At 43.3% G+C, this 24,729-nt stretch overlaps 1 protein-coding gene across 1 annotated transcript in view; it reads left to right on the top strand.

Annotated features, from left to right (window-relative positions):
* The window catches only part of TBC1D5 (TBC1 domain family member 5), a 651,704-nt gene that overhangs the window by 370,509 nt on the left and 256,466 nt on the right, over positions 1-24,729 (top strand). Inside the window, exons 7-13 of the mRNA XM_040432915.1 lie at positions 1,083-1,172; positions 1,260-1,334; positions 6,026-6,093; positions 9,596-9,698; positions 19,315-19,403; positions 21,866-21,916; positions 23,145-23,214. Coding sequence (XP_040288849.1) covers positions 1,083-1,172; positions 1,260-1,334; positions 6,026-6,093; positions 9,596-9,698; positions 19,315-19,403; positions 21,866-21,916; positions 23,145-23,214 — 546 coding nt within the window. The remainder of the gene's footprint in view (positions 1-1,082; positions 1,173-1,259; positions 1,335-6,025; positions 6,094-9,595; positions 9,699-19,314; positions 19,404-21,865; positions 21,917-23,144; positions 23,215-24,729) is intronic.

The following is a 24,729-nucleotide window of genomic DNA, read 5'->3' as shown; positions in this document are numbered from 1 at the left end:
TATGCCGGATATGTGACTCAACTGTATATATGGCTCACAGATCGTTAAAACAAAAAAAAGAAGCTAAACTCATCCTCTCTGATCCACTGCCTCCTGACACTACTGCTGCCCCTACTGCTCCCTACTTCCTGGTAGATGAATGAAAGATCTCTTTGCCAGTCACTGATCAGCCTTGGAATGGCAGCATCCTAAAGACTGTGCTAAAGTCTAGTTACAGGCATCAAGACAGTCTTCCCCCATATTTCTGTCGAACATAAGCAGTAGTGTGGAATCACTGAAGCATCCATCAGTCCTAACACATTTTGGGGTTTGATCGTGACACTTGAGGTCCCACAAACTGGCACATGGGCTCCGCGAATAAAAATATAGCTATCCCCGTTGACCTTGTATAGTGCACAGCTTTTATGCTGTGAGAACCACATTGTCAGATTGAATAACTCTCAAGTGCTGCATTAAAACTTGAAAATGGAGGCCCATCTGAGGAACTTATGGCATATGACAGTATATACCTTAAATGTTTGATAGGAAGGAGTTCTATCTGGCTTCCCAGTTTCTTGTTCAACACTGTCTGTATCAGAAGGATACAGCTATCTTTTGCCAGCAGTGTTCTTCTATACTTTTGGGACATGGACAAATATGTCCAATACAGACATGTTTTGTTTTTGTGATTTAGAAATATAGTGGGTCGGACTGGGGTTCCTTCGGCCCACCGGAGGAAATTATTCTCACACCCCAAACCCCATATGGTATTCTCAGGGCACACTTAGGGTTTCAGAGCCTGATCCCACTGGAGGGTCCTTTGGCACTCTGGTGGGCCGGTCCGATGCTGTTGGTGAATCTGAAGTACCCGTCATCATGACCCAAGCTTACAAGTGTTAGTTGTCCACAACTGTAGCATCCTAGCGTGAAGTTTTTGAGAGCTGTCCTGGAGTGCCACCTATCAAACTTATTATCCGTACTGCTTATGTTTGCCTTTTTTCTACGTTCCTGCAATTTTATTCTCACTGTATTACATTGTTCCCCTGATAACCAGTGTCCTTTCCTAAGCTTGTTTGTAACACATTTCCATTTTTTATTGGCAGCTGTTTCTAAATGTTTTACCCCAAGACAGAAGCCAATGGATAAGTAAAACGGCAGAGTTAAGAACGTGGTATAAAAAGATTAAGGAAATAGTAAGTGATATTTTCACAATTATCCCGCTCTGCTTTGAAACAGTGTCTAATTGAGAGAAATGTAACGTTGTGTTTGTCTTATTTTAGCATATTACAAATCCCAGGAAAGCTGCCGGACAGCAGGACTTAATGATAAATAATCCTTTGTCACAGGATGAGGGGGTAAGTCGGCCTCAAGACTGCTGAATAGAAGACAACCCAACACAATGTTTCATTACATACACCAGTAAAAACCTGACTGAGGCTGGTTCACATCTGCACCGTGGACTCCGGCAGTCTGTTCCGGTGGAGGAACAGCCAGCAGAGTTCACCGTATCTGGCATAGCCGGATACCACCGTGCACCACCGGATCCGCATTCACTGTAATATATGCCAACTTTCGGCCACACAACAAATGTTGCGTGTAACATTTTATGTCCAGCTGAAAGCCAGCATGTATGCTGGATACAGTGATCAGATTACAGTGCCGGAGTCCACAAGGCAGATGTGAACCCGGCCTAAGGACTATGAGTAGGGTGCAGCTGCCTTCACCAAACAGTCTTCCTAAATACTGACATTTAAGGGGTTTCCAAGACTGAATAATTTGGCCAGTGTTAAGAAATAGCATTAAAATAACAGAACCAATATTCACTTGTCAAATCACCTGCTGCTCCAGCACTATTCTCCGGTGATCACTGATGGTTTTTGTTTCGACCACTTCAATCAATCACTGGCCTCTGCCTTGTAGAGCACATGACCTCTGAGGCCATTGATTGGCTGCAGTGGTTAGGTTGGAGCATGTCATTGCTTCAGCAAAGCAAACAGAAACCACTGCAGTGGCAGTGGTGGAGCAGCAGTGGACCGTCATCTACAAAGCGATTCTACTACTTTGGAGGACCTGACACATCTTCTCATAAAATGGACAGACTATTTATTAAGATGAGAAGGCAATAATACTTAATCTCCACTGTGATTGTGCTGCTTAGGAACTGAACGCCTGTTAGACTACAGGTGATTGCATGGGTTTCCGTTAGCAGAACAGCCTGTGATCAGCTTAGTATTGAGGTACCCTTCTAATAGAAAGTGGACAAGTCCTTTAAATGTAGTCCTGGCTTTTAAGTGTATATTCACATGGGGCATATTTGTTGGAATATTTTTGTGGCTGTCCCATTCAGCTAAGTGGGCCACTCAGAATCAACCTATTCAAATGAGTGGGACTGATTTTCAGTTGCAGAAAAGTCTGCATTAAATCTGCCTCATGTGAATATACTTTACGAAACAATCTGCGTTTTCTTCCAGCAAAGGTCCACAGCAGACTTCAATTACATTTATATAACCCAATTTTGTAATTACAGTCAGGTCCATAAATATTGGGACATCGACACAATTCTAACATTTTTGGCTCTATACACCACCACAATGGATCTGAAATGAAACGAACAAGATGTGCTTTAACTGCAGACTGCTAGCTTTAATTTGAGGGTATTTACATCCAAATCAGGTGAACGGTGTAGGAATTACAACAGTTTGCATATGTGCCTCCCACTTTTTAAGGGACCAAAAGTAATGGGACATAATAATAATCATTAATCAAACTTTCACTTTTTAATACTTGGTTGCAAATCCTTTGCAGTCAATTACAGCCTGAAGTCTGGAACGCATAGACATCACCAGACGCTGGGTTTCATCCTTGGTGATGCTCTGCCAGGCCTCTACTGCAACTGTCTTCAGTTCCTGCTTGTTCTTGGGGCATTTTCCCTTCAGTTTTGTCTTCAGCAAGTGAAATGCATGCTCAATCGGATTCAGGTCAGGTGATTGACTTGGCCATTGCATAACATTCCACTTCTTTCCCTTAAAAAACTCTTTGGTTGCTTTTGCAGTATGCTTTGGGTCATTGTCCATTCTCACTGTGAAGCGCCGTCCAATGAGTTCTGAAGCATTTGGGTGAATATGAGCAGATAATATTGCCTGAAACACTTCAGAATTCATCCTGCTGCTTTTGTCAGCAGTCACATCATCAATAAATACAAGAGAACCAGTACCATTGGCAGCCATACATGCCCACGCCATGACACTACCACCACCGTGCTTCACTGATGAGGTGGTGCTTAGGATCATGAGCAGTTCTCTTCTCCATTCTCTTCTCTTCCAATCACTCCGGTACAAGTTGATCTTGGTCTCATCTGTCCATAGGATGTTGTTCCAGAACTGTGAAGGCTTTTTTAGATGTCATTTGGCAAACTCTAATCTGGCCTTCCTGTTTTTGAGGCTCACCAATGGTTTACATCTTGTGGTGAACCCTCTGTATTCACTCTGGTGAAGTCTTCTCTTGATTGTTGACTTTAACACATACACCTACCTCCTGGAGAGTGTTCTTGATCTGGCCAACTGTTGTGAAGGGTGTTTTCTTCACCAGGGAAAGAATTCTTCGGCCATCCACCACAGTTGTTTTCTGTGGTCTTCCAGGTCTTTTGGTGTTGCTGAGCTCACCGATGCGTTCCTTCTTTTTAAGAATGTTTTAAACAGTAGTTTTGTCCACGCCTAATGTTTTTGCTATCTCTCTGATGGGTTTGTTTTGTTTTTTCAGCCTAATGATGGCTTGCTTCACTGACAGTGACAGCTCTTTGGATCTCATCTTGAGAGTTGACAGCAACAGATTCCAAATGCAAATAGCACACCTGAAATGAACACTGGACCTTTTATCTGCTCGTTGTAATTGGGATAATGAGGGAATAACACACACCTGGCCATGGAACAGCTGAGAAGCCAATTGTCCCATTACTTTTGGTCCTATAACAAGTGGGAGGCACATATGCAAACAGTTGTAATTCCTACACCGTTCACCTGATTTTTATGTAAATACCCTCAAATGAAAGCTGACAGTCTGCAGTTAAAGCACATCTTGTTTGTTTTATTTCAAATCCATTGTGGTGGTGTATAGAGCCAAAAATGTTAGAATTGTGTCGATGTCCCAATATTTATGGACCTGGCTGTAATGTAATTCAGTTTGCTGTGTGTGACTTGCTTTTCTTTCCTTTGCTGGAAGGAGAGACAGCATAAACGCGGATATGCTGTTCTAAGGCCGCTCACATTTTTTATGTGTTTTTTTTTATTTTTCTATTATTATTATTTTGCCGAATACAAAAAGCAGCACTGCTTTAACGGGTGGCAGCAGCCTTAAGCCTCATTCACACATCAGTGTTTCGGTCAGTGATTTCCATCAGTGATTGTGAGCCAAAACCAGGATTGGAGCCTCCACAGACATAAGGTATAAGGGAAAGATCTGCACCTGTTCTGTATTCCTGACCTGCACCTGGTTTTGGCTCAAAATCACTGACCGAACCCTGACGTCTGAATAAGGCATTAGGGTGTGTTCAAATGGCGTTTCTTGTTCTTTTTTCCTTTTTCTGAAAGGTTTCAGCGTGTACAGATGCAAATCCATTGCAGATATTCCGAGGATCAGCCTTAGGTTTCTGCCATATAGATTCCATTGCAGATGTACATTGGATTTTTCAGATATCTATTTCCTTCATGTGAACATAGCCTTAAGTAGCTGATAAGTTACCCTTTACACAGGACAGACGGTTTAATCAGTTTAAGTGCTCATGCACACAACTGTGGTTTTTGTCCGCAAACGATCCATATTATTTGTGGCTCCTATGTGGACCCATTCACTTCAATGGGCCGCAAAAGATGTGAACAGCAGACCGTATGCTGTTTGCATCCCGATGTCCGTTCCGCGGCCCTGCAAAAAAGAAGATATCCTATTCTTCCGTTTTGCGGACAAGGATAGGACAGTACTACAGAGGGCAGGACGTACCGTTCCCCAAAATGTCATGTGCAAGAGCCCTAACCGTGGGGTCATCCTATTTTGTAAGCATCGTGGCATAAGCATAGTCTTACCTAATCACTATTACTCTACACCAATATTAGTAGCATATCCAATAAGGCTCCTGTTTAAGGCATCTTGATTTTTAGGAGAACATATGCAGGTTTGAGACCGCATATGGCCTTATGCACATGACTGTAACCAGCCCGGGAAACTTGGTCCATGTCTTGCCCTCATCCTCCGGACCGACCATGGCTCCCCTGACCCAAAACTGACTGCATTATAGCAATTTGTGATACAGTCAGTGTGTATCTGATTGCGGGGCTATTGCAGTGTACTCACAAGATGATGATCTGTAAAATCATATTGCTGTATGGGCATCTCCATTAATATACTTTATATAAATGAAAAAGAATGTGCACTTGATTTAAAAATGCATTGTTATAAGCATGAGAGTGTATTAAAATAATATAAAACGCCCATTTCCAAACCCACCCTGGTCCAGCACTGCCACTGTGATCCACTTGCTCCTGTAGTCATGACCGGAAGTTTTTGACCACAGTGATGACGTCCCACATACCACACATGAGCACTGCAGCCAATCACTAGCCTCAGCAGTATTTGCCACACGCCTGCTGAAGTCAGTGGTCGGCTGCAGCAGTCATGTGCGGCATACATGTCACCTCTGCAATCACAAAAACAAAGCCAAACTGAGGGGGTTGGAGCAGAGGCACTAGAGGGAGGGGGAGGTTGAAAAAGTGAGTATAATTTTATTTTATTTTTTTATTATTTTCATATCTTCTAATGCCTGTTCTAACTCAACCCCTTTAAAGGTGATAAGACCAAAATATATGTTTCCTTTCACTCAAAAATGGCATTTATTGCAAGAAGTGAGAAATGGCGCTGCCCTGTAGGACTAATAACCCCTCATTCCAGTATGAGTAACCTTATAAGATGACAGCAAACTGTAGGTACCGGCTGTTGAGATGACATTTATTAGAAGAACGGTGCACTCAGGTCATTTCCACCTTCATTTTTTTTACAGAGTCTGTGGAATAGGTTCTTTCAGGATAAAGACCTCCGAGCGATGATTGAGCAGGACGTCAAAAGAACGTATGTATCTACTTGGTGTTTTAGGCCTAGATGCATAGCATGAAACTTCTAGGACCCCAATGTAAAAGAAGTACCTAAAGTTATTGATGCTCTATACTAGTGATCCATATCCTTTGGCCTTCCAGCTTTTGGGAGATTATCAGATTGCTGGGAGTTGTAGTTTTGCAACAGCTGGAGTCATATGTTGGAGACTACTTTTGTACATGATGAGGGCAGTCAGCCACTGTTCTGAAGACCTTGCAGAACATAACGATCTGGTTGTGATTCCAACCTGCTAAATAACGACATATATTGTTACATCATTAATTATCGTCATATCACTGAAGTCATGTTTTACCGACGGCACCAAATCAAGTTCATTCCTGAATAGTAGTCCCGCCATCAGATATTATTCATTGCACAGATCATGAAAATAACAACCTTTGTTTTCATATTTAAATGCTGTTCCACTTGGTGTTCAAAGTGTATAGCAATATGAATGTCCACGTTTTGAGCTGAGCCCTGGACACACATGCTCAGTCACTCTCCCCACAGCTAGGTCTATGCATAGTGATCCTCTGCCCCTGCTTGGCAGCCATTAGAAATAGTTTTCTACCCTGATTGTCAGGAAAAGGCCAAACCTATAACAGTATAGCTGAGAAGACTTCTTCTGCAAGGGAAATAGGGAAATATGAAGGGGCTATGCTGTCAGAGGGGTAAGTAGACTGATTCAGTCCAGAACCCACCCCCAGCAGCACAAATAGACTACATAGAGGCAAATTTCGAGCCTTCTAAATGCTCTAAGGCCTGCCACAGCAATGTTCCTATGAGAGAAGCGATCAGATGATCATATGTTCAAGTTTCCTCAGGGAACTTAAAAAAATAAAAGTTTAAAAAAATAAATAAAAAATCCTTACATCAAAAGTAAAAATAACCGAACAATAAAAAAGATCATAGGTATCGCCATGTTCCTCTGTGGCGCCATTCCTCAACTATTTTAAATATATAAATGAGATATTTGGTGCACTCCTCATCTCTGCACTTAGAGCCACTTCCCCCATCCCTGTGATTGACAGTAATCTCACTCTTGAGCCGTAGTTTACACTGTCAGCGCATGCACAGTGCAGCTGCCTCTGATTGTACTGCATTATGTGCCAATGATGTAATCTTCCACCTGAACTAAGCCGATCGTCTCCTCCACCATGTGGAGGATAATAATGCTGATGCACTGATCATGCACTGATAGTGGTGAGTACGACACAGACTGGAGATTACTATCAAATCAAGGGGACAGAGGAGTGGCTTTAAAGGGGTTCTCTCACTTCAGCAAATTGCATTTATTATGTAAAGGAAGTTAATACAAGCCACTTACTAATGTATTGTGAATATCCATATTGCTTCCTTTGCTGGCTGGATTCATTTTTCCATCAAATTATACACTGCTGGTTTCCATGGTTACGACCACTCTGCAAACCATCAGTTGTGGTCGTGCTTTCACACTATAGGAAAAAGCACTAGCCTATGTGCGCTCTCATGTTTCCAGCCTCGAGAAAGGCTGGCGCTTTTTCCTACAGTGTGCAAGCACGACCTCCACTGATGGATTAAAGGGTGGTCATAACCATGTAAACGAGCAGTGTATAATGTGATGGAAAAATGAATCCAGACAGCAAAGGAAGCAATATGGATAATAATAATACATTAGTAAGTGCCTTGTATTAACTTTCTCTACATGATAAATGCCACTTGCCGAAGTGAGTCAACCCCTTTAAGAGCAGAGAAGCTCTGGTGCACCAAAGACCTTATTTCCATGTTAATGAAAAGCTATTTTTCTCAGGAACGGTGCTGCATAAATGAGGTATGGACAGATGCTCTATCAAAGAGCTGCACAGGACTTTTAGTATGAGTATATGGCATAACCCCTTTAAACTAAAGGCGCTTTGTCATCTGGGACATTGGTGGCAAAGCGCTAGGATATGCCACCAATGTCAGATAGACCTATCTCCAGAACGGGACCCTAAAAGTCAAAGGGAGCGCATGCGCGGTGTGCTCTCTATTCACTGCTATGGGAGAGATTCATAGCAGTGAATGGACCAGTTAGCTTTCCTAAAATCTCTGTTTTAGTAAATACTTGTATTCCTCTATGAAACAACAATGCTGGAGCCCCTCTCTTTAGAACTCTGCATTGAAAGGTTCCTCTGGTATTCATACTGGAAATAAATGGTTAAATTGGCAACTAGGTATTAATGTTGCCTTTATTAAAAGGATGTTTCTTTACACACACTTATGTCAGCACGGTATAGGAAAATGTTTTACAGATTAGGGACACACCCCATTAAAAGGGTTATCCCATCTTAGACAATGGGGGCATATCGCTGGGAAATGCCCCCAATGTCTGATAGGTGCGGGTCCTACCTCTGGGAGCCGCACCTACAAGGAGAACGGAGCGGAGAAACTTGAGGAGGGTGCACTGCGCATGCGCAGCCGCCCCTCCATTCATTTCTATGGAGCCGCCAAAAATAGCCGAGAGCTTGCTCGGCTATTTCCGTCGGCCCCATAGAAATCAATGGGAGCGGTGGTCGCGCATGCGCGGTGCGCTCCCTTTCACTTCAATGGGAGAGGCGGAGAGCTGCACCTGGTTGTGGAAGGTCGGAGTCCTCCAGCCACAACTCTCCCCAGCTCCGTTCTCCTTGTAGATGCGGGTCCCACAGGTGGGACTTGCACCTATCAGACAATGGGGGCATATCCTAGCGATATGCCCCCATTGTCTAAGATGGGATAACTCCTTTAACATAAATTATTTTCCAGGAGGAATAACAGCGCAATGCATGGTTATCAGAAAATACACTCCAGAATTATTATTTTATGAGTGAAAAAGTAGTTACTATAATAGACATGTCAGGAGAGCCAACAAATCCTCCTTAAACAGTGTGGCCTAAAAACATTACAGAATGCATGCTCACCCTCATGATCCCCCTTTCCAATGCTGCTCCACCGGTTCCTGCTGCCTTCTACTTCCTGTCCCGGCTTACCGCGCAGGAAGCGCCTGCCAATCACTGACCTTAGCAGTGACCCGCCTCAGTCAGTGATTGGCTGGCATTTCCAGTGTGTCAAGTCAGGACTGTAAGTGGAGCAACATCAGAATGGCCGCGGCAGGACATGGGTGAGGATATTAGTTCCTGTATGTTTTTATGCCCACTGGCATCAGTTTTATTCCACTGGACAACCCCCTTAATGGCAGGAAGGCTCTTCTCAAAAATGTTGTATGGCGCTTGTGGCGTGGTAGTCAAGGGAGCAACTTCTTATTAAAATATTAAAGTAAAACTGTCACCCGGCAGAGATATAAAAGGGAACCCAAGGTTTTTCTTTAAGAATTTTTCATTAAAGATAATGGTATAGTAATCGCACTCCTCCAGAATATTTTTATATGAGAAAGTAAAATTTCCATCTGCTTCCTAGCGCTTTCACAACTCCGCTGATTAAATTGAATATTGCTAATCATCCTTATTTGAAATATCTCTTGCAGATTTCCTGAAATGCAGTTCTTCCAGCAGGAGGATGTGAGAGGAATCCTCACTGATGTACTCTTCTGTTATGCAAGAGAGAATGAACATTTGCTTTATAAGCAGGTCAGATAAGTAATATGCCTATAAATTGGAATGATCTTACTGGTTAGTAGAAGTTGCTTGCAAACCTCCAGTAACAGATAATGCGCCAAACAACTAAGCTACCAAAAGGGCCTGGACGGGTATGACTTGCACTAGTATGCCCTGTCGGGACACCCTAATGACCTCCTAAATACGGAGTCATCGCCAGAGTTCCGGCCTTACATCAGAGCTGTCAAAAATAATGGAACTTGGGCAGAATACTGGGAGGCCTATGTCAGTAGGGGTCCGTCAGGATTTTTTTCATATCCATTTAAAGACTAATTTGGTATAGCAGTGTTGGCTGTGTTATAAGCAAAAGCCATGACACTAGTGTGAACAGAGCCCTTTAATAGCCACCCCACCAAGTGGAAGAGAGGTGAAGGGTTAAACAATTAAGACTGGATAAAAGCAGGGGATGGGGGGCAAGCCATTGATGCAGCCTATGCAGCTACACAGGACTCCTTTAGGAAAGAGTGGTACATACCACAATTGGTATCAACCTGGATCAACATTACTGATGGATTTTAAACCTTTAGAAGAAAGGTTGACTAGATAGTCATAGAAAGGAGTAAGGGGTGAGATCCTGAGCCCTTCACTCTTGATAAATAAGTTAAACAGCAAGGGTCCCACATACTGTTCTTGCACACTGACCTTCTACTGCCTGTTTCAGCCTTTAGATAGAAAGGGTAACTGGGGTGCTTTCCACCAAATTTATTTAATGGCACAGGACTCAATAAATGTGGCACATTTGGAAATGTCTATCGGTCGGAAAATCAAATCTGTACCTGCAATGAGCAGGCATAAGATTTCCACAAAATATGCTATTTGCAGGATTTTCCGCTAAAAGAGGACCTGTATTCTTTCCTACATGTCTCTGGCAGAATGGCAGTATGCCTATTAAACCACAGTCAAAATTATACATTTCCTTTGTCTGTATGTTAAACATCTACAGAGATATGGGTGTTCTTATTAATATGCAAATGAGCATATTGGAGCACCAGAGGGCAGGGCTGAATCCTTGGAGCAATGCTTTTCTAACGGTGCTGTTCTCAGCATATTTAGGGCAGAGCTGTGTACTAGCATGTACTTATCGTATACACTGTTTACTATAGCATTACCATATTGAGAATAGAGGTTTTCTATGCTTAGGAAATTAATATATGTTACTGCTTTATTCATTGGCACAATATATGATTATAAAGCAACTCATAATATATTAGCTTTCTAGGTATACAAAATCACTCTTCGGCCTCATGCACACGACCGTTGTGTGCATCCGTGGCCGTTGTGCCGTTCTCCGTTTTTTTTCGTGGACCCATTGACTTTCAATGGGTCCGTGGAAAAATCGGAAAATGCACCGTTTTGCAGCCGCATCCGTGATCCGTGTTTCCTGTCCGTCAAAAAAATATGACCTGTCCTATTTTTTGGACGGACAACGGTTCACGGACCCATTCAAGTCAATGGGTCCGTGAAAGAACACAGATGCACACAAGATTGGCATCCGCGTCCGTGATCCGTGGCCGTAGGTTACTTTCATACAGACGGATCCGAAGATCCGTCTGCATAAAGGCTTTTTCAGAGATGAGTTTTCACTTTGTGAAAACTCATATCCGACAGTATATTCTAACACAGAGGCGTTCCCATGGTGATGGGGACGCTTCTAGTTAGAATATACTACGAACTGTGTACATGACTGCCCCTTGCTGCCTGGCAGCACCCGATCTCTTACAGGGGGATGTGATCCGCACAATTAACCCCTCAGGTGCTGCACCTGAGGGGTTAATTGTGCATATAATAGCCCCCTATAAGAGATCAGGGGCTGCCAGGCAGCAGGGGGCAGACCCCCCTCCCTCCCCAGTTTTAATTTCATTGGTGGCAGACCCCCCCTCCCTTTATTGTAATATCATTGGTGGCCAGCGCGCGGCCCCCCCCTCTATTGTAATATCATTGGTGGCCAGTGTGCGGCCTCCGTCGGCCCCCTCTCCCTCTATTGTAATATCATTGGTGGCCAGCGTGTGGCCCCCCAGGCCCCCCCTCTATTGTAATATCGGGGGGAGGGGGGCCGACGGAGGCCGCACACTGGCCACCAATGATATTACAATAGGGGGGCCGGTGGGGGGCGCACACTGGCCACCAATGCTATTACAATAGAGGGGGGGGCCGCACACTGGCCACCAATGATATTACAATAGAGGGGAGGGAGGGGGGTCTGCCCCCTGCTGTCTGGCAGCCCCTGATCTCTTACAGGGGGCTATGATACGCACAATTAACCCCTTCAGGTGCGGCACCTGAAGGGTTAATTGTGCGGATCACAGCCCCCTGTAAAAGATCGGGTGCTGCCAGGCAGCAGGGGGCAGTCATGTACACAGTTAGTAGTATATTCTAACTAGAAGCGTCCCCATCACTATGGGAACGCCTCTGTGTTAGAATATACCGTCGGATCTGAGTTTCACGATGTAACTCAAATCCGATGGTATATTCTAACATAGAGGCATTCCCATGGTGATGGGGACGCTTCAAGTTAAAATATACCATCGGATTGGAGAAAACTCAGATCCTATGGTATATTAACTCCTGACTTTACATTGAAACTCAATGGGGACGGATCCGTTTGAAATTGCACCATATTGTGTCAACGTCAAACGGATCTGTCCCCATTGACTTGCATTGTAATTCAGGACGGATCCGTTTGGCTCCGCACGGCCAGGCAGACCCCAAAACGACTTTTTTTTCATGTCCGTGGATCCTCCAAAAATCAAGGAAGACCCACGGACGAAAAAACGGTCACGGATCACGGAAAAACGGAACCCGTTTTTGCGGACCGCAAAAAAAAAACGGTCGAGTGCATGAGGCCTTCTCGGTATGAAAAAGCTGTAGCCTGAAGGTAAGTGGTCAGCCTTGCATGTAGATGTCCCTGGTTCCAATCCCTGGAGACAATTCTAAAAAAATTTATTCTGATTTTTCTCCCCCATTTAACCCATAATAAAAGGTCATAGCCTTGCTATATTGAGAATAAAGGGTTTTCTATATGTAGAAAGCTAATATATACTGTATTACTGGTCTTTATAATCACATATTGTGCATGGGAATAAACCAGCAATATGTATTAGCTTTTCTAAGTCTAGAAAACCTCTATTCTCAGAATTATTATATTTTTGGTAATTTAGGTTTTAATTGTATATGTCAAAATTGCAAAAATTGTCCTGGCTACCAGAGGTGCCAAATGTCCAAACGCTCCTGGCAGCGAAAGGGTTAAAGAGATTCAACTATTGATGTCTACACTTAAATGGTAATGGATTTCCCACTATATAGAAATCTCCTAAAAAGAGGCGCCAGGGTAACGGTATAATCTCTGAATGTGGTACTTTGTATGAACAAAACTAAAAGTTGATGCCATATGTGAAAGGATTGTTCTTCTTGCACATTGCACTGATTCAGTCACGGAAGGGTAGTTTCTATATAAAAAGACTGATTCTCGTTACCAAAGTTACCATTCATGTATTTAATCACCTTGAGTTACTTATTGAGTCTTAATTGATTTGAGCGGAGTATCAGCTTTTCCATCTCCAGAACACAGTGTTTTGCAAGCGGGTGTGGACCCACTGTGCCACTGACTGGATATACCCTGGAGGGGCATGAGTAAGTAACTACCTGGTCTTCTTTGGGGCCTCTGATGGTGATGATAGGCTTGGGCCGTTAGGATAGTTACCAGGTGCCACTCTAGAGCAGTCCCTGGGTCAGTGGCAGCTGACCAGGGGGTCAGAGATACCGGTGCAAGCACCGAGGGGAAGGACGTGGTCAGGAAGTCTGGAGTCAGGGCAGGCAGCGATCAAGCAAAGTCCGTAATCGAAGTCCAAGGTCAGAGGCACGCGATAAACAAGCAAAATCTGTTAAATCAAGAAACAGGGTCCGGTACACAGAAAAGCAGAAACTTCCAAAACACCTTTACATTAGAAACTATACAAGCTAGTGACCAAGATTACTCAGGTGCCTTCTGGGGGCAGGAAGCGCCTTTAAATACTTCCTGCAATCCAGCCATAGGCTGCGGAGATAGAGGGCGTGTACGTGCTGCCCCACAAGGGAGGAGAGACACGCCCGTGTACGCCCTAAAAACAGTTCAGGATTCAAGCAGGAAGTAAACTCTGGCACGGAGCACAGATACAAGAGTTAAGCTACCTGCTGCCCTCGCTTGTCAGCATGGCAGCAGGAGGGAACGAGGGAGCCCAGCGCCCGTGCCTGCGTGTAGGACCAGCAGCGCAGGCACAGGGCGCTTGGCTAACATAGAGCCATTGTAGTGAAGGGCGAGCAGCTGGGCATGAGCGGTCACCCTCCATTCACCATTATGGGAGTTCTGAAAATAGCCGAGCATGCTCGCTTAGCTATTTTCAGAAGTTCCATAGCAGTGAATGGAGAGTAATCTTGCTTGCGCCGCTGCTCTCCCTTCACTTCGAGGGCTCCGTTATGGAGATAGAAGAAGGTCCCAGAGGTAGGGCTCACACCTATCTGACCTTTGTGGCATATTCTAGCGATATACCATAAATGTTCAGATTGGACCCATTTAAGGTCATAGGTCGCTTGCCAACCACTATACCTTGGACACACCTGTGCTGTAACTGTCTTGGTCATATTAGATGAATCTTGTCTGAACCCAAAAAGCCAAAACTGTGCTATTTTTTATTGAAATTGAACTGTTACATGTCTTTCACACTTGCGTTGCTGGATTCCGGCAGGCAGTTCCGGCGCCGGAACTGCCTGCCGGATTCAGCAATCTGTATGCAAACGGAAACCATTTGTAGACGGATCCGGTATATATTTTTTTATACATTTTTAAAGGTCTGCGCATGCACAGACCAGAAGACTGGATCCGGCACTAATACATTCCTATGGAAAAAAATGCCGGCATTCCAGCAAGTGTTCAGGATTTTTGGCCGGAGAGAAAAATGCAGCATGCTGTGGTTTTTTCTCCGTCCAAATACCGTAAAAGGACTGAACTGAAGACATCCTGGTGCATCCTGAACGGATTGCTTTCCATTCACAATACAATAGGATAAAACTGATCAGTTTTTTTCCGGTATTAAGCCCCTAGGACGGAACTCAATACCGGAAAACTTTGACGCAAGTGTGAAAGTACCCTTAACCTAAGGCCTGATTCAAACAGCTGATTTTCAGTACAGCACTCAGGTGAGTATGTTTGAGTAGGACAAGGACCTGGCCACTAACTCATTGACTCCAGTAGTCTTCAGGTCCATCTGCCATGAGACACAGACCAAAGTAGTGTAACCTCTGGAAAAGGTGTGAATAGTGCCATTCACTTCTATGGGTCTGTGTGCAGTCCATATGCGCAGTGGACACAACATGGGCAAAAAAGTCTGTCCGTCTGACCGAGGCTTTAAACGATCATATAAAGCGTAAGGAGAAGTGTGACATCCTAAACCAGGATTCGAGGAGGCTGCGCAAAACAGTTTATATTTAAGAGCTATTAGAGTTTTGGAGAAACATAGGGGGCCTGCTCGCTGAGACTCATTTTCAAGTTAATGCCGTTTTTGTATTAGTTTTCGACAGAGAACATTGGGAAAAGACACTAAAGAACTTTGTAAAATCAAATTACGTTAACTAAGCAATAAACAAGTTAGGAAATGCATATTTCCTAGCTATGTTAACTGCAACGTGAAAACGAGTCGTTAAGCCAAATAAAAATTAATGGCGAGCAATTTTTTTTCCCTCTTTTTTTTTTTTTTGGGCTTTCTTATAAATTTCCTTGGTTGTAATTATTCAACGGTGTCCATTCCAACAGCGTTAAGTGAATGCACCCCAGGCACATCAAGCACTGAAGTGGGGAACCGTGTATAATTTTAAACAAAGTCTGTCATTTACTGAACTAGAAAGTAATATTATTACCGGGTAAGAATTAAAAGAGCTTAATTACCCCCTGCTTGGGTTTGATATCTTGAAGATGCCTTACAGAGAAATAACACCTTTCTGCATAAGGAATGAATATTTAACTTGATAACATTTAAAAGAAGAGAAAAACTCAAGTCTCCTCACAAGCTGTTAAAGCCATTACTTTGTAGTAGGTGACACCCCGTTTAACATAGACCATATTGTTAATAGTTATGGGGTTTTATTGAATTAATGAGACTGTTATCATGTAGTAGAGTGTCTTGCTGAGTTAATTGAAACTGCATAGATTACATAAATGGTATTAATGAACTTTGACTGCCTGATGCTCCAGCTTTAATAAAGACTGCTTGGTGGGCTAAATGAACACAGGCATATAAAGAACAGGTTCAATTTTGCGAGCCTACAGGCTGTTGACAAACACAAAACTTTACCTCGGTTTACTTTTTCTTCTTCTGTTTGCAGCTTTGTTTGCTAGTACAGAGAGTGCAATGCGGAAAGTTCTCTTAAAGGGATTGTCTGGGTTGTTTATTATTGATGATTTATCCTCACGATAGGTCATTAATATCTAATCGCTGGGGGCCCGACTCCCAGCACCCCTGCCGATAGTCTGTTTGATGAGGCTGTGACGCCCCGTGAGCACGGTGACCTCTTCCTAAGCCAGTGACATCATGTTCATTGGTCATATGCACTAGGCACAGCTCAGTCCTAGTGAATGGGGCCGAGCTGCAATACCAAGCACTGCCACTATCCGATGGACAGCGCTGTGCTTGGTAAGCTGCAAGGACCTAGCCTCATTAAACAGCTGTTTGGGGGGTGGTGGTACTCCCACCGATCAAGTGCTGATTACCTATCCTAAGTATAGGTCATCGGTAGTAAACACCTGGAAAAAAACTGTATTATGCAAGCTAGATTACCATTGACCATTGATTAGCGTCTTTTCACGGAAAGATGAAAGATCAATTCGTTTCTGGTGGTCTTCTCACCACATTAAGGGGCCCTGCCTAGCATCCAGTGTGCCACATTCACTATTTGCACAGTGGCAACTCATGGGTTTCACTCTCCATTGCTGTCTATGGAGATACAGAAGTAGCCTAGAATGAGGGCTCAGCTGATACTTTATCTTCCATCGAATGTGAAGAGTGACTGAACTTGTAGGGTCACCCATCTGCTGTAGACAAGAGGCATTGGACCCCCAGTCAGAAGACCACCAGAAACGAATTGATCTTTCATCTTTCCGTTACGGTTTTATCTTTTGCCTGATCAGTCAAAATGACTGAACTGAAGACATCCTGATGCATCCTGAACGGATTACTCTCCATTCAGAATGCATGGGGATAAAACTGATCAGTTATTTTCCGGTATAGAGCCCCTGTGACGGAACTCAGTGCCGGAAATGAAAAACGCTAGTGTGAAAGTACTTTAAAATATTAAGTTTAAATCCCCCCTTTCCCAATTTTACATATAAAATATATAAACAATAAATAAATAAACATATTACATAGCCTTTTTAGTCACCTTGTCACCCCAAAAAATAGGATAGGACTGTTCTATTATGGGCCGAATGTTTCATAAAATGCGAAATGCACGTGGCTTTTTTTGGTGTTTTTTTTTTTTTGCACGGTATTGAGTATCACAATACTTTTTTATGGTGACGAAAGCGAATCAAAATTTTGGTTTCAAAACAACCCTACGCCGATCTGATCGGCGTAGCGTTGTCACGATACCAAAATTTTGATTCAGTTTCGATTTGGCGACTAAAAATTTGATTTGGCTCCTAAATCTTTCAGTTCAGGAGCCAATGGCTACTAGGAATTTTTTTTAGTCTGGAGCACTGTTCTGTGTGCCGGGCGCCCGCTGCCCTCCCTCCTCTCGGGGGCGGCAGCCTGCGGCTGTCCTGCCTACATGTGTGCCGTGCGGCGCTCAGGCCAAAGGAGGCGTCACTGACTGTATTTTCGGTTTTAAAAATGTGGCTCTCAAAATAAATTTCAATCGTGGTTTTGGCGAGATTTGGCTCAGTTGAAAAAAAAGGTTGCCCACCACTGACCTAGAGCAATGTATGAATGCAAAGTGTTTGGCAGGGTAGAAGGATAGGAGTACTGTTCATACCCTATAACAGTGGTCCCCAACCTTTTTTGCACCAAGGGCCAGTTTCATGCAAGACAATTTTCCCAGGGACCGGGTGGGGCGGGAAGGGGGTGGGGTTCTGGGGCGGGGCTTAGGGGGTGGGCGGGGCTGACTGATTCACGCGCATAACAAAACACAGGGTGCATATTAAAATATATAACACGATATAATGCCTATATGAGTCTATAACACACAGAAGGAAGATGGCTTCAGGGGCCGCAGGATCACCTCCCAATATTGGCATGTAGTCCACCACTGGTCTGAACAGAGCACATTTGTATTTAAAAAATTTATCTGAGCTAGGTTCACACCACATTTTTTTTCATCCTGTCTAAACATATTTTTTATCATGAAGAATTCCTGTCCTGAAAAAGACAGATCCGTCAGGATCCTGTTGTTCAACAGCACAGAAAACCGCGCCAAGTCTCTGCCTGCTTTCACATCTTTGTAGTTTCTTCTTTTCCATTCTATGAATAGAAAAATGGCAGCACCGCATCTGTCATATGACCCTATCGACTTCTGTGGGGTTTGTTGGGTTTCCATCAGGGTGCCCGACATTTTAACAAAGTAACGCAGCCCACTGTTTTGTTAATGGAACCCCTGATACAAATGGGAATCTAGTATTAGTCTCTTCTGTTGAAGAAAACGGAAACTTGTCAGAGAGAGAAGCCCCACTAACAACCTATGGTCTGTTTTAAAGGGTGTTTGGAAAAGGATACCCAAGCATGATGTGCACAGGCCCTGATCAGCAAGTATACACATAGGTTGTATGGCCAAAAGTGTGTGGACCCTGCTCCTAATTACTGAATTCAGGTTTTTCAGCTACAGACATTGCAAACGGTAGTATTGGTCGTACAGAAGAGTTCTGCTAGATCTCCTCTGGTCAGCTGTAAGTGCTCTTTTTGTAAAGTGGAAGCAGTTGACCAAAGCCGGCTGCTGGGCCTGCAGCACTTGGCACATAAAAAGTGGGCATTTGGTGAAGGAGGTGTTGCTCCTTTTAAGGGTTTGATTTCCAATGTGAACAGTAATGTTAATGCTTCAGCATACAGAGACATGTTAGACTATTGTACTATATGCGTGCAACTTTGAGGAAGGCTTTTCTGGTTTCCTCATGGTGTTTATGTAAGCTACATTTTATTCTGGGAATAGCTTAAAGGCTCTTGAAAGTGTGTAGTTATGGCCCTATTCACCACTGCTCCGTTCCAGCACCGAGACTCTCATCTGGAAATGTGGTCATGTGCCCCACTGCAGCCATGCTGTGGCCTCACCGGTGAGTCCTCAAGTGCAATTGACTGTGGACGGTACGTCACTCTTTCGTTCCACCAGGGATGGAAGCCTCTGCTCTGGAACGGGGAGTTACTTTTTTTTCTTTCACTTACCTGCTTTCAGGGCCATAACTAACACTGGTTTTGGGGTTGGACAAAACCTTTGAGCAAACATCATTATGGTTGGTATTTCTTGATGCTTTTATTCTTTTTTTTATTTATTTTTTGGCGTGATCTTTTTTATTACAGTTGCCAGCAGGATCTATTGAGCACTTACACTGTACTGATAATTTACTCTGCATTTACAGGGAATGCACGAATTGTTGGCGCCTATATTATTCATACTGCATTGTGATCACCAAGCCTTTATGCATGCAAGTGAAGCTGCGCAACCCAGGTTGGTATAGACACATTAACCCCTAGTATGATGTCTCGGTATGCATTTTAACAGGCCCGGTATCAAGCACTGATCGATGATAACACCATGTTGGTCGGTACTCGTTACATGCAGCACCATCACACTGTATGGGGGAAGATGATGGGTAACGTGATCATTTTTCCCCATACAGTTTACTTATTATTGGGGACACATCTCCAGTTTACACAGGGAGGTACTGAACAATTAGCATTTTTATCAGTTTGCTCATTAGTTTGTTTGTCTGCAGAATACATCAGTTATCAGGAAGGAACGTGGTTTATTCCCGATCATCGGCTTGTGTAGAAGGGCCAATACATGTACTGAGTGGTTCCAGTATATGGACATGGACAGCCCAGTCATCATCCCCCTGATTTCCATTGATAATAGGACATACAATATTCCACGTTGCAGACACATCATTGATTATGAAGTCTGAGGACAAGTAGGCCAGTAATGTACCACTGCCATGTCACAGGAGTCTAGGAAGCTGAGATTTGAAGATCTGTTTGGAAAGGTCCTCTCATTGTAGAGCTGCTTTATCTGCCCCTTTTGTAAGCTTCTCTTTCTACTAGTAAATGTTTAAAAATAGTATTCTGAAGGGTTATAAAGGAGATCATTTACCAACATTTTTACACCTTTTAGCAACTTTTTAGACACCCTGCTACAATATTTTATTGTACAGGCATTTATACGATGTCCTTGCCACTTGGGAGTGGGGGCTGGGGCCAGGATTTCCGCCCTGAAAAATTTACTATCATTACACCTGGAAACAGACGCAAAAGAGGAAGAAAAACTATCCCGGTCAGGGGCTGGAGTCGTTTTCACTCTAGGCACACGGACAGCCGGATGTGCACTTAATTTATTGGGAGGCGCAAACCTTGTTATAAATTAGCCGAATAGTAGGGTAAAGCCGGGGGAAACAAATACCCCCAAAGATTCTATAAGTTATAGGGGTTCTCCAAGACCAGGAAACCCTTAAACCCTTTTCAAATGGCCAGACATAGTGCAGGAGTTTGAAAACAAACAACTCACCTGCCACCCGTGCTCTGGTTCTAGTGCTAAGCTCCCTTCTCTTCTGCTTCCGGTCCCTGCTGGATCCAGGGTTGCCAACCATCCAGAAATTCCTGGACAGTCTGTAAAAATTGGTTGACTTTTTTTACTGTGTCCGTGAAAAATAATAGATGCGTCTGTGATTTTTTTTTTTTTTTTTGAGGCAGGTGGTATTTGAATAGATTATTTTGGTGGTAATTATTATCATTTTACAGCTCACAGTAAATGCTGGTAATGAGTTCTTATCAGTAGATTGAGCCATAGACATGTATTACTTTATCATTCATTATGGTTTTCCAATTTGTTCGTAAAAAATGTTGGCTGTTGGTGATTTTGGGCTAAGTTGTCCATAAAAAAAAAAGTCTGGTTGGCAGCCCTGGCTGGATTGGAAGTGTGGAGTGCTGTAACTACACAAGCATCACTGCTGCCAGCCAATCAGTGGCTTCAGCAGTGGCAGTGGTCACATGCCGTCAGGAGGGGATTGGCCATAGACCTTACAGGGAAATTTCCCGGTGGGCCAGTGATCACAGCCGGCCAGTGGAAGTTTTTGGGCATGTATTTTGTGCTGCTTGCAATATTTTGTGATGGACTGTGGTATTTGGCTCTGTTGGGGTTGTATAATGTGCCACACTATGATATTGCTGGCCCTGCCTTCCATCAGTTTGGACCCAACTAAAAAACGGGGCCACTTTTAGTTTTTTTTCCTAGGGCCACTTTACGTTCCCAGTCCACCCATGCATGCTGTACCTGCACACATAAATAATGAGGCCATTGGTTGGCTGGCAGTGGTGTTTTTCTGGAAAAATGGAGTTCCGCACTGGAACCAGAGCACAGATGAGTCTTTTTGTGCAATCCCTGGCCATATAAAATAAGGCTCCTGTTTTTGGGGTACCCCTTTAGGAAGTCTCATAAAAAAAAGATTCTGACTACCCATGTGTTTTTAGATGTAGTTAGAGGGAAGCTACCCCTCATCAAACAGCGCCATAGATCTAAGCCTCCTGGAGTTACATTTAGTAAATAGGAAGTATTATTTTAGAGGTTTGGTCAGTGACACCAGCAGATGAAACACTTTCTGTTGTTCCTTCACTATGAAAACACAATTTGTATATCGGAAAGGAGGAATTCACCTGATTGAGAATCTTCCTGCGAGTTCCTTGCTTAGCTGGCAGTAATAGATGCCGAAGACTCTCTGGACTGATGAATGCGGCTTCATTTGTTCTTCGGTAATAACTTGAAGATTAATGACTGTCATAAGTGTTTGGAAGAAAAACTTGTTTTTTATTTTGCACGTTCCAAAAGAAACCGCTCCAAAATACATATTTTTTTAATGATATTATGTATTGACGTTATGGGGCGCAGAATAAAATACATTAATAATATTTCTTTTTCAGCGAGGAAATGAAAGTTCTGTTAAATCCTGATTACCTGGAACATGACGCCTAGTAAGTCTACTGTGTAGCAGGCTGAACTATGTTTGGTAACCTTATTAACACTGTCATCGTGTGTGATATTATTGTTGCAGTAATGGGTGCACAGCGGTGGTTGCAGGCTGAGACCTGACCTGAGATGAGGATGGGCTTTCTTGGCAGGCGCGCCATTTGTGGCTTCCAGGCTAGCCTTTCATTGTCATATACTTACCTTCTGACTCGGCTCCCCCCCTTAAAGGGGTTGTCTCACTTGCCAGATGGCCTTTATCATGTAGAGAACGTTACTACAAGGCACTTACTAATGTATTGTGATTATCCATATTGCTTCCTTTGCTGGCTGGATTCATTTTTCCATCACATTATACACTTCTTGTTTCCATGGTTACGACCACCCTGCAATCCATCAGTGGTGGTTGTGCTTGCACACTATAGGAAAAAGCGTCAGCCTCTTTGGTGGCCGGGACCGAGGGAGCGGACATAGGCTAGTGCTTTTTTCGTATATTGTGCAATCAACTACCGAAGTTATTCAACGAAGTCACGCACGACTTCGCGAATGACTAACTTCGGCTCATTCCATCCCATACATTCTAATACTATACGGAGACAGATCTCCGTACAGTATTATTCCGAAGTTTTGAACGAAGCGACTTCGGATTATGCATCTGAAGCTTGCTTCACTCAACTCTACACCTTATCTTACCCCTTTTTCAGACGGGTGTAGGCTGTATTAGGATAAGGGGAAAATCCACGTACTCCTACTCCCGTGGATGTCCTCACCTGAGCCTGCCTTTCTAGTATGCACAGGTATGACATAGTGTATGCCATGGTCAGAGGCAGGGCTGTGTGACATCTGTTACTGACCACACCAAGGACTACATTTAATACCTTCCTTGGCCTTGTACTCTATTCACTTATACCAGTAACTCCCTCATCCCTGCCTCTTTGACATTGAGGTTTCTGCCTTCTAGGTGTTTGACTGGGTTTTAGCCCGTTTTTTCTTTAGCCTTGATACCAATAAACATTTTTTGTTTTATTTAATTAATTTTTTTATGTTTTTAATAGGCAGTTTTTACAGTTGCTATGAATCTCAGATCATAAAACTCCCCTTATCCCTCTTTCCACATTCATTGGCCTAGCGTGCTGCTCACTGCCTTGTACGTTCCTAATATGAGTAGACTGGCCGCTTTGTCCAGAGCGTTCATTTTTTTATCGGTAGTAATACATATATTGTTATTTATTCTAGCGCCTTGTTTTCAAGCCTTATGGGAAGTGCTGAGCCTTGGTTTTCCACATATGAGCAAGATTCCCGCAAGGTAAGATACAAGCTTCAGCACACTGGAAGGTTGGATTTTTTTTCTTAACCCTCATTGATTTTTTTTTGTTGTTGAACTGCTTAGCCCAAACCATCATTTTCTTGCAGTTCAATTTAGTGGTAAACCACAAGCAGAAATAACAAAATAGCCACAATTATCTTGAGCTCTTTATACACAATGTGTTTTGTTAGAGAAGTCGCTGTATTCATGTTTGTTCATGGTCCTTTTAGACTAGGGGAACTTAAAATCACCAGTCTCATGACATTGCTGTTGTTTTCTATGGACAATAAAACAAATTATGTGCAACGTTCTCTTAATTTAAAGAGGACCTGTATCCTCTGCAGACATGTCTGTTTTAGTAACTACTTGCATTCCTTCATGTAATAACAATTCTGGAGCATCTATTCTTGTGACTGTATGTTGTGCCATTCCTTTATTATTCCTGCTAGAAGTTTACAACTACATTGCCAGCAGTCAGCAGTAAAGGTACTGCCGGTGTCAGACTGTGCAGGGACACACCCCCAACTAGCAACACCCATCTGTACCTTTACTGCAAGCTGCTGGCAATTTTTTCCTAAATTATTAATTGAAATAACAGAAGAATGCTCTAATATAGAGTCATACGATTAGATGCTCCGGAATTGTTATTTCATGGGGAATGCCAGTAGTTACTACAGCAGACATGTCAGGAGAGGTTACAGGTCCTCTTCAAAGAGGTTGTGCCACCATTAAATGTTGTTTTAAGATAATTCATCATGAAAACTACTTTACGTTTCTCATTAACTTTCTGTGACAAAAATACCCCAATTGTGAGATATTTACTTGACTTCATTATAATAGCACTTCCTGGTGTTTAATCCTCCTACTGCGGTGGTCACACACGCTCAGTTCCATCCTTCAACTGCCACCAGCCGTATCTACGGTTAGAAAATGTGACAGTACAGGGAGAGCGCTACAGCAGAAAGTATACACCCCCTGAGCTGTGATAGTGAGATACAGCAAAAAGGACACTACCCCCGAGGTATGGTAGGGAGAGAGTTACAGCAGAAAAGACATGACCTCTGAGAAAGGGCACGCCCCTGCGCTTCCAGCCTGAAGAGAATCTGGCAGACCAATGAATAGGGGGAGCTTTTGATCCATGTGAAGTACAGGGATGCTTCTAGCTTTGTTAGAAAGTCATGTGCTATCTGACTTTCATGTTTTACAGCAATTATGGGATAACCCCTTTAAGCAAAAAAAAAGGATATATATATATATATATATATACATACACACACTGTCGAAGCAAAAGGGTAACAATGTTTTGAACGTTTGAGTTTCAGGCTCCATATCTCACCATCCACTACAGCTTTGAACGTGAAACTGGCATCATTTTATAGACAATCATCCCGGTTATCTCATACATAAATTGGACTTGTGTTATCAACAGCGATCGCGACATCTGTGAGGTAAGGCAGAGGGATATGGCTCCCTCTGCCTTCTGATCGGAGCCCCCGCAGTAAAATAGCAGGACTC

The sequence above is a fragment of the Bufo bufo genome, chromosome 5 (genome assembly GCF_905171765.1).
Source record: "Bufo bufo chromosome 5, aBufBuf1.1, whole genome shotgun sequence".
NCBI classification, from domain to species: domain Eukaryota; kingdom Metazoa; phylum Chordata; class Amphibia; order Anura; family Bufonidae; genus Bufo; species Bufo bufo.
The sequence above is the reverse complement of the archived record's forward strand: the minus strand, read 5'-3'. Positions and strand labels throughout refer to the sequence as shown.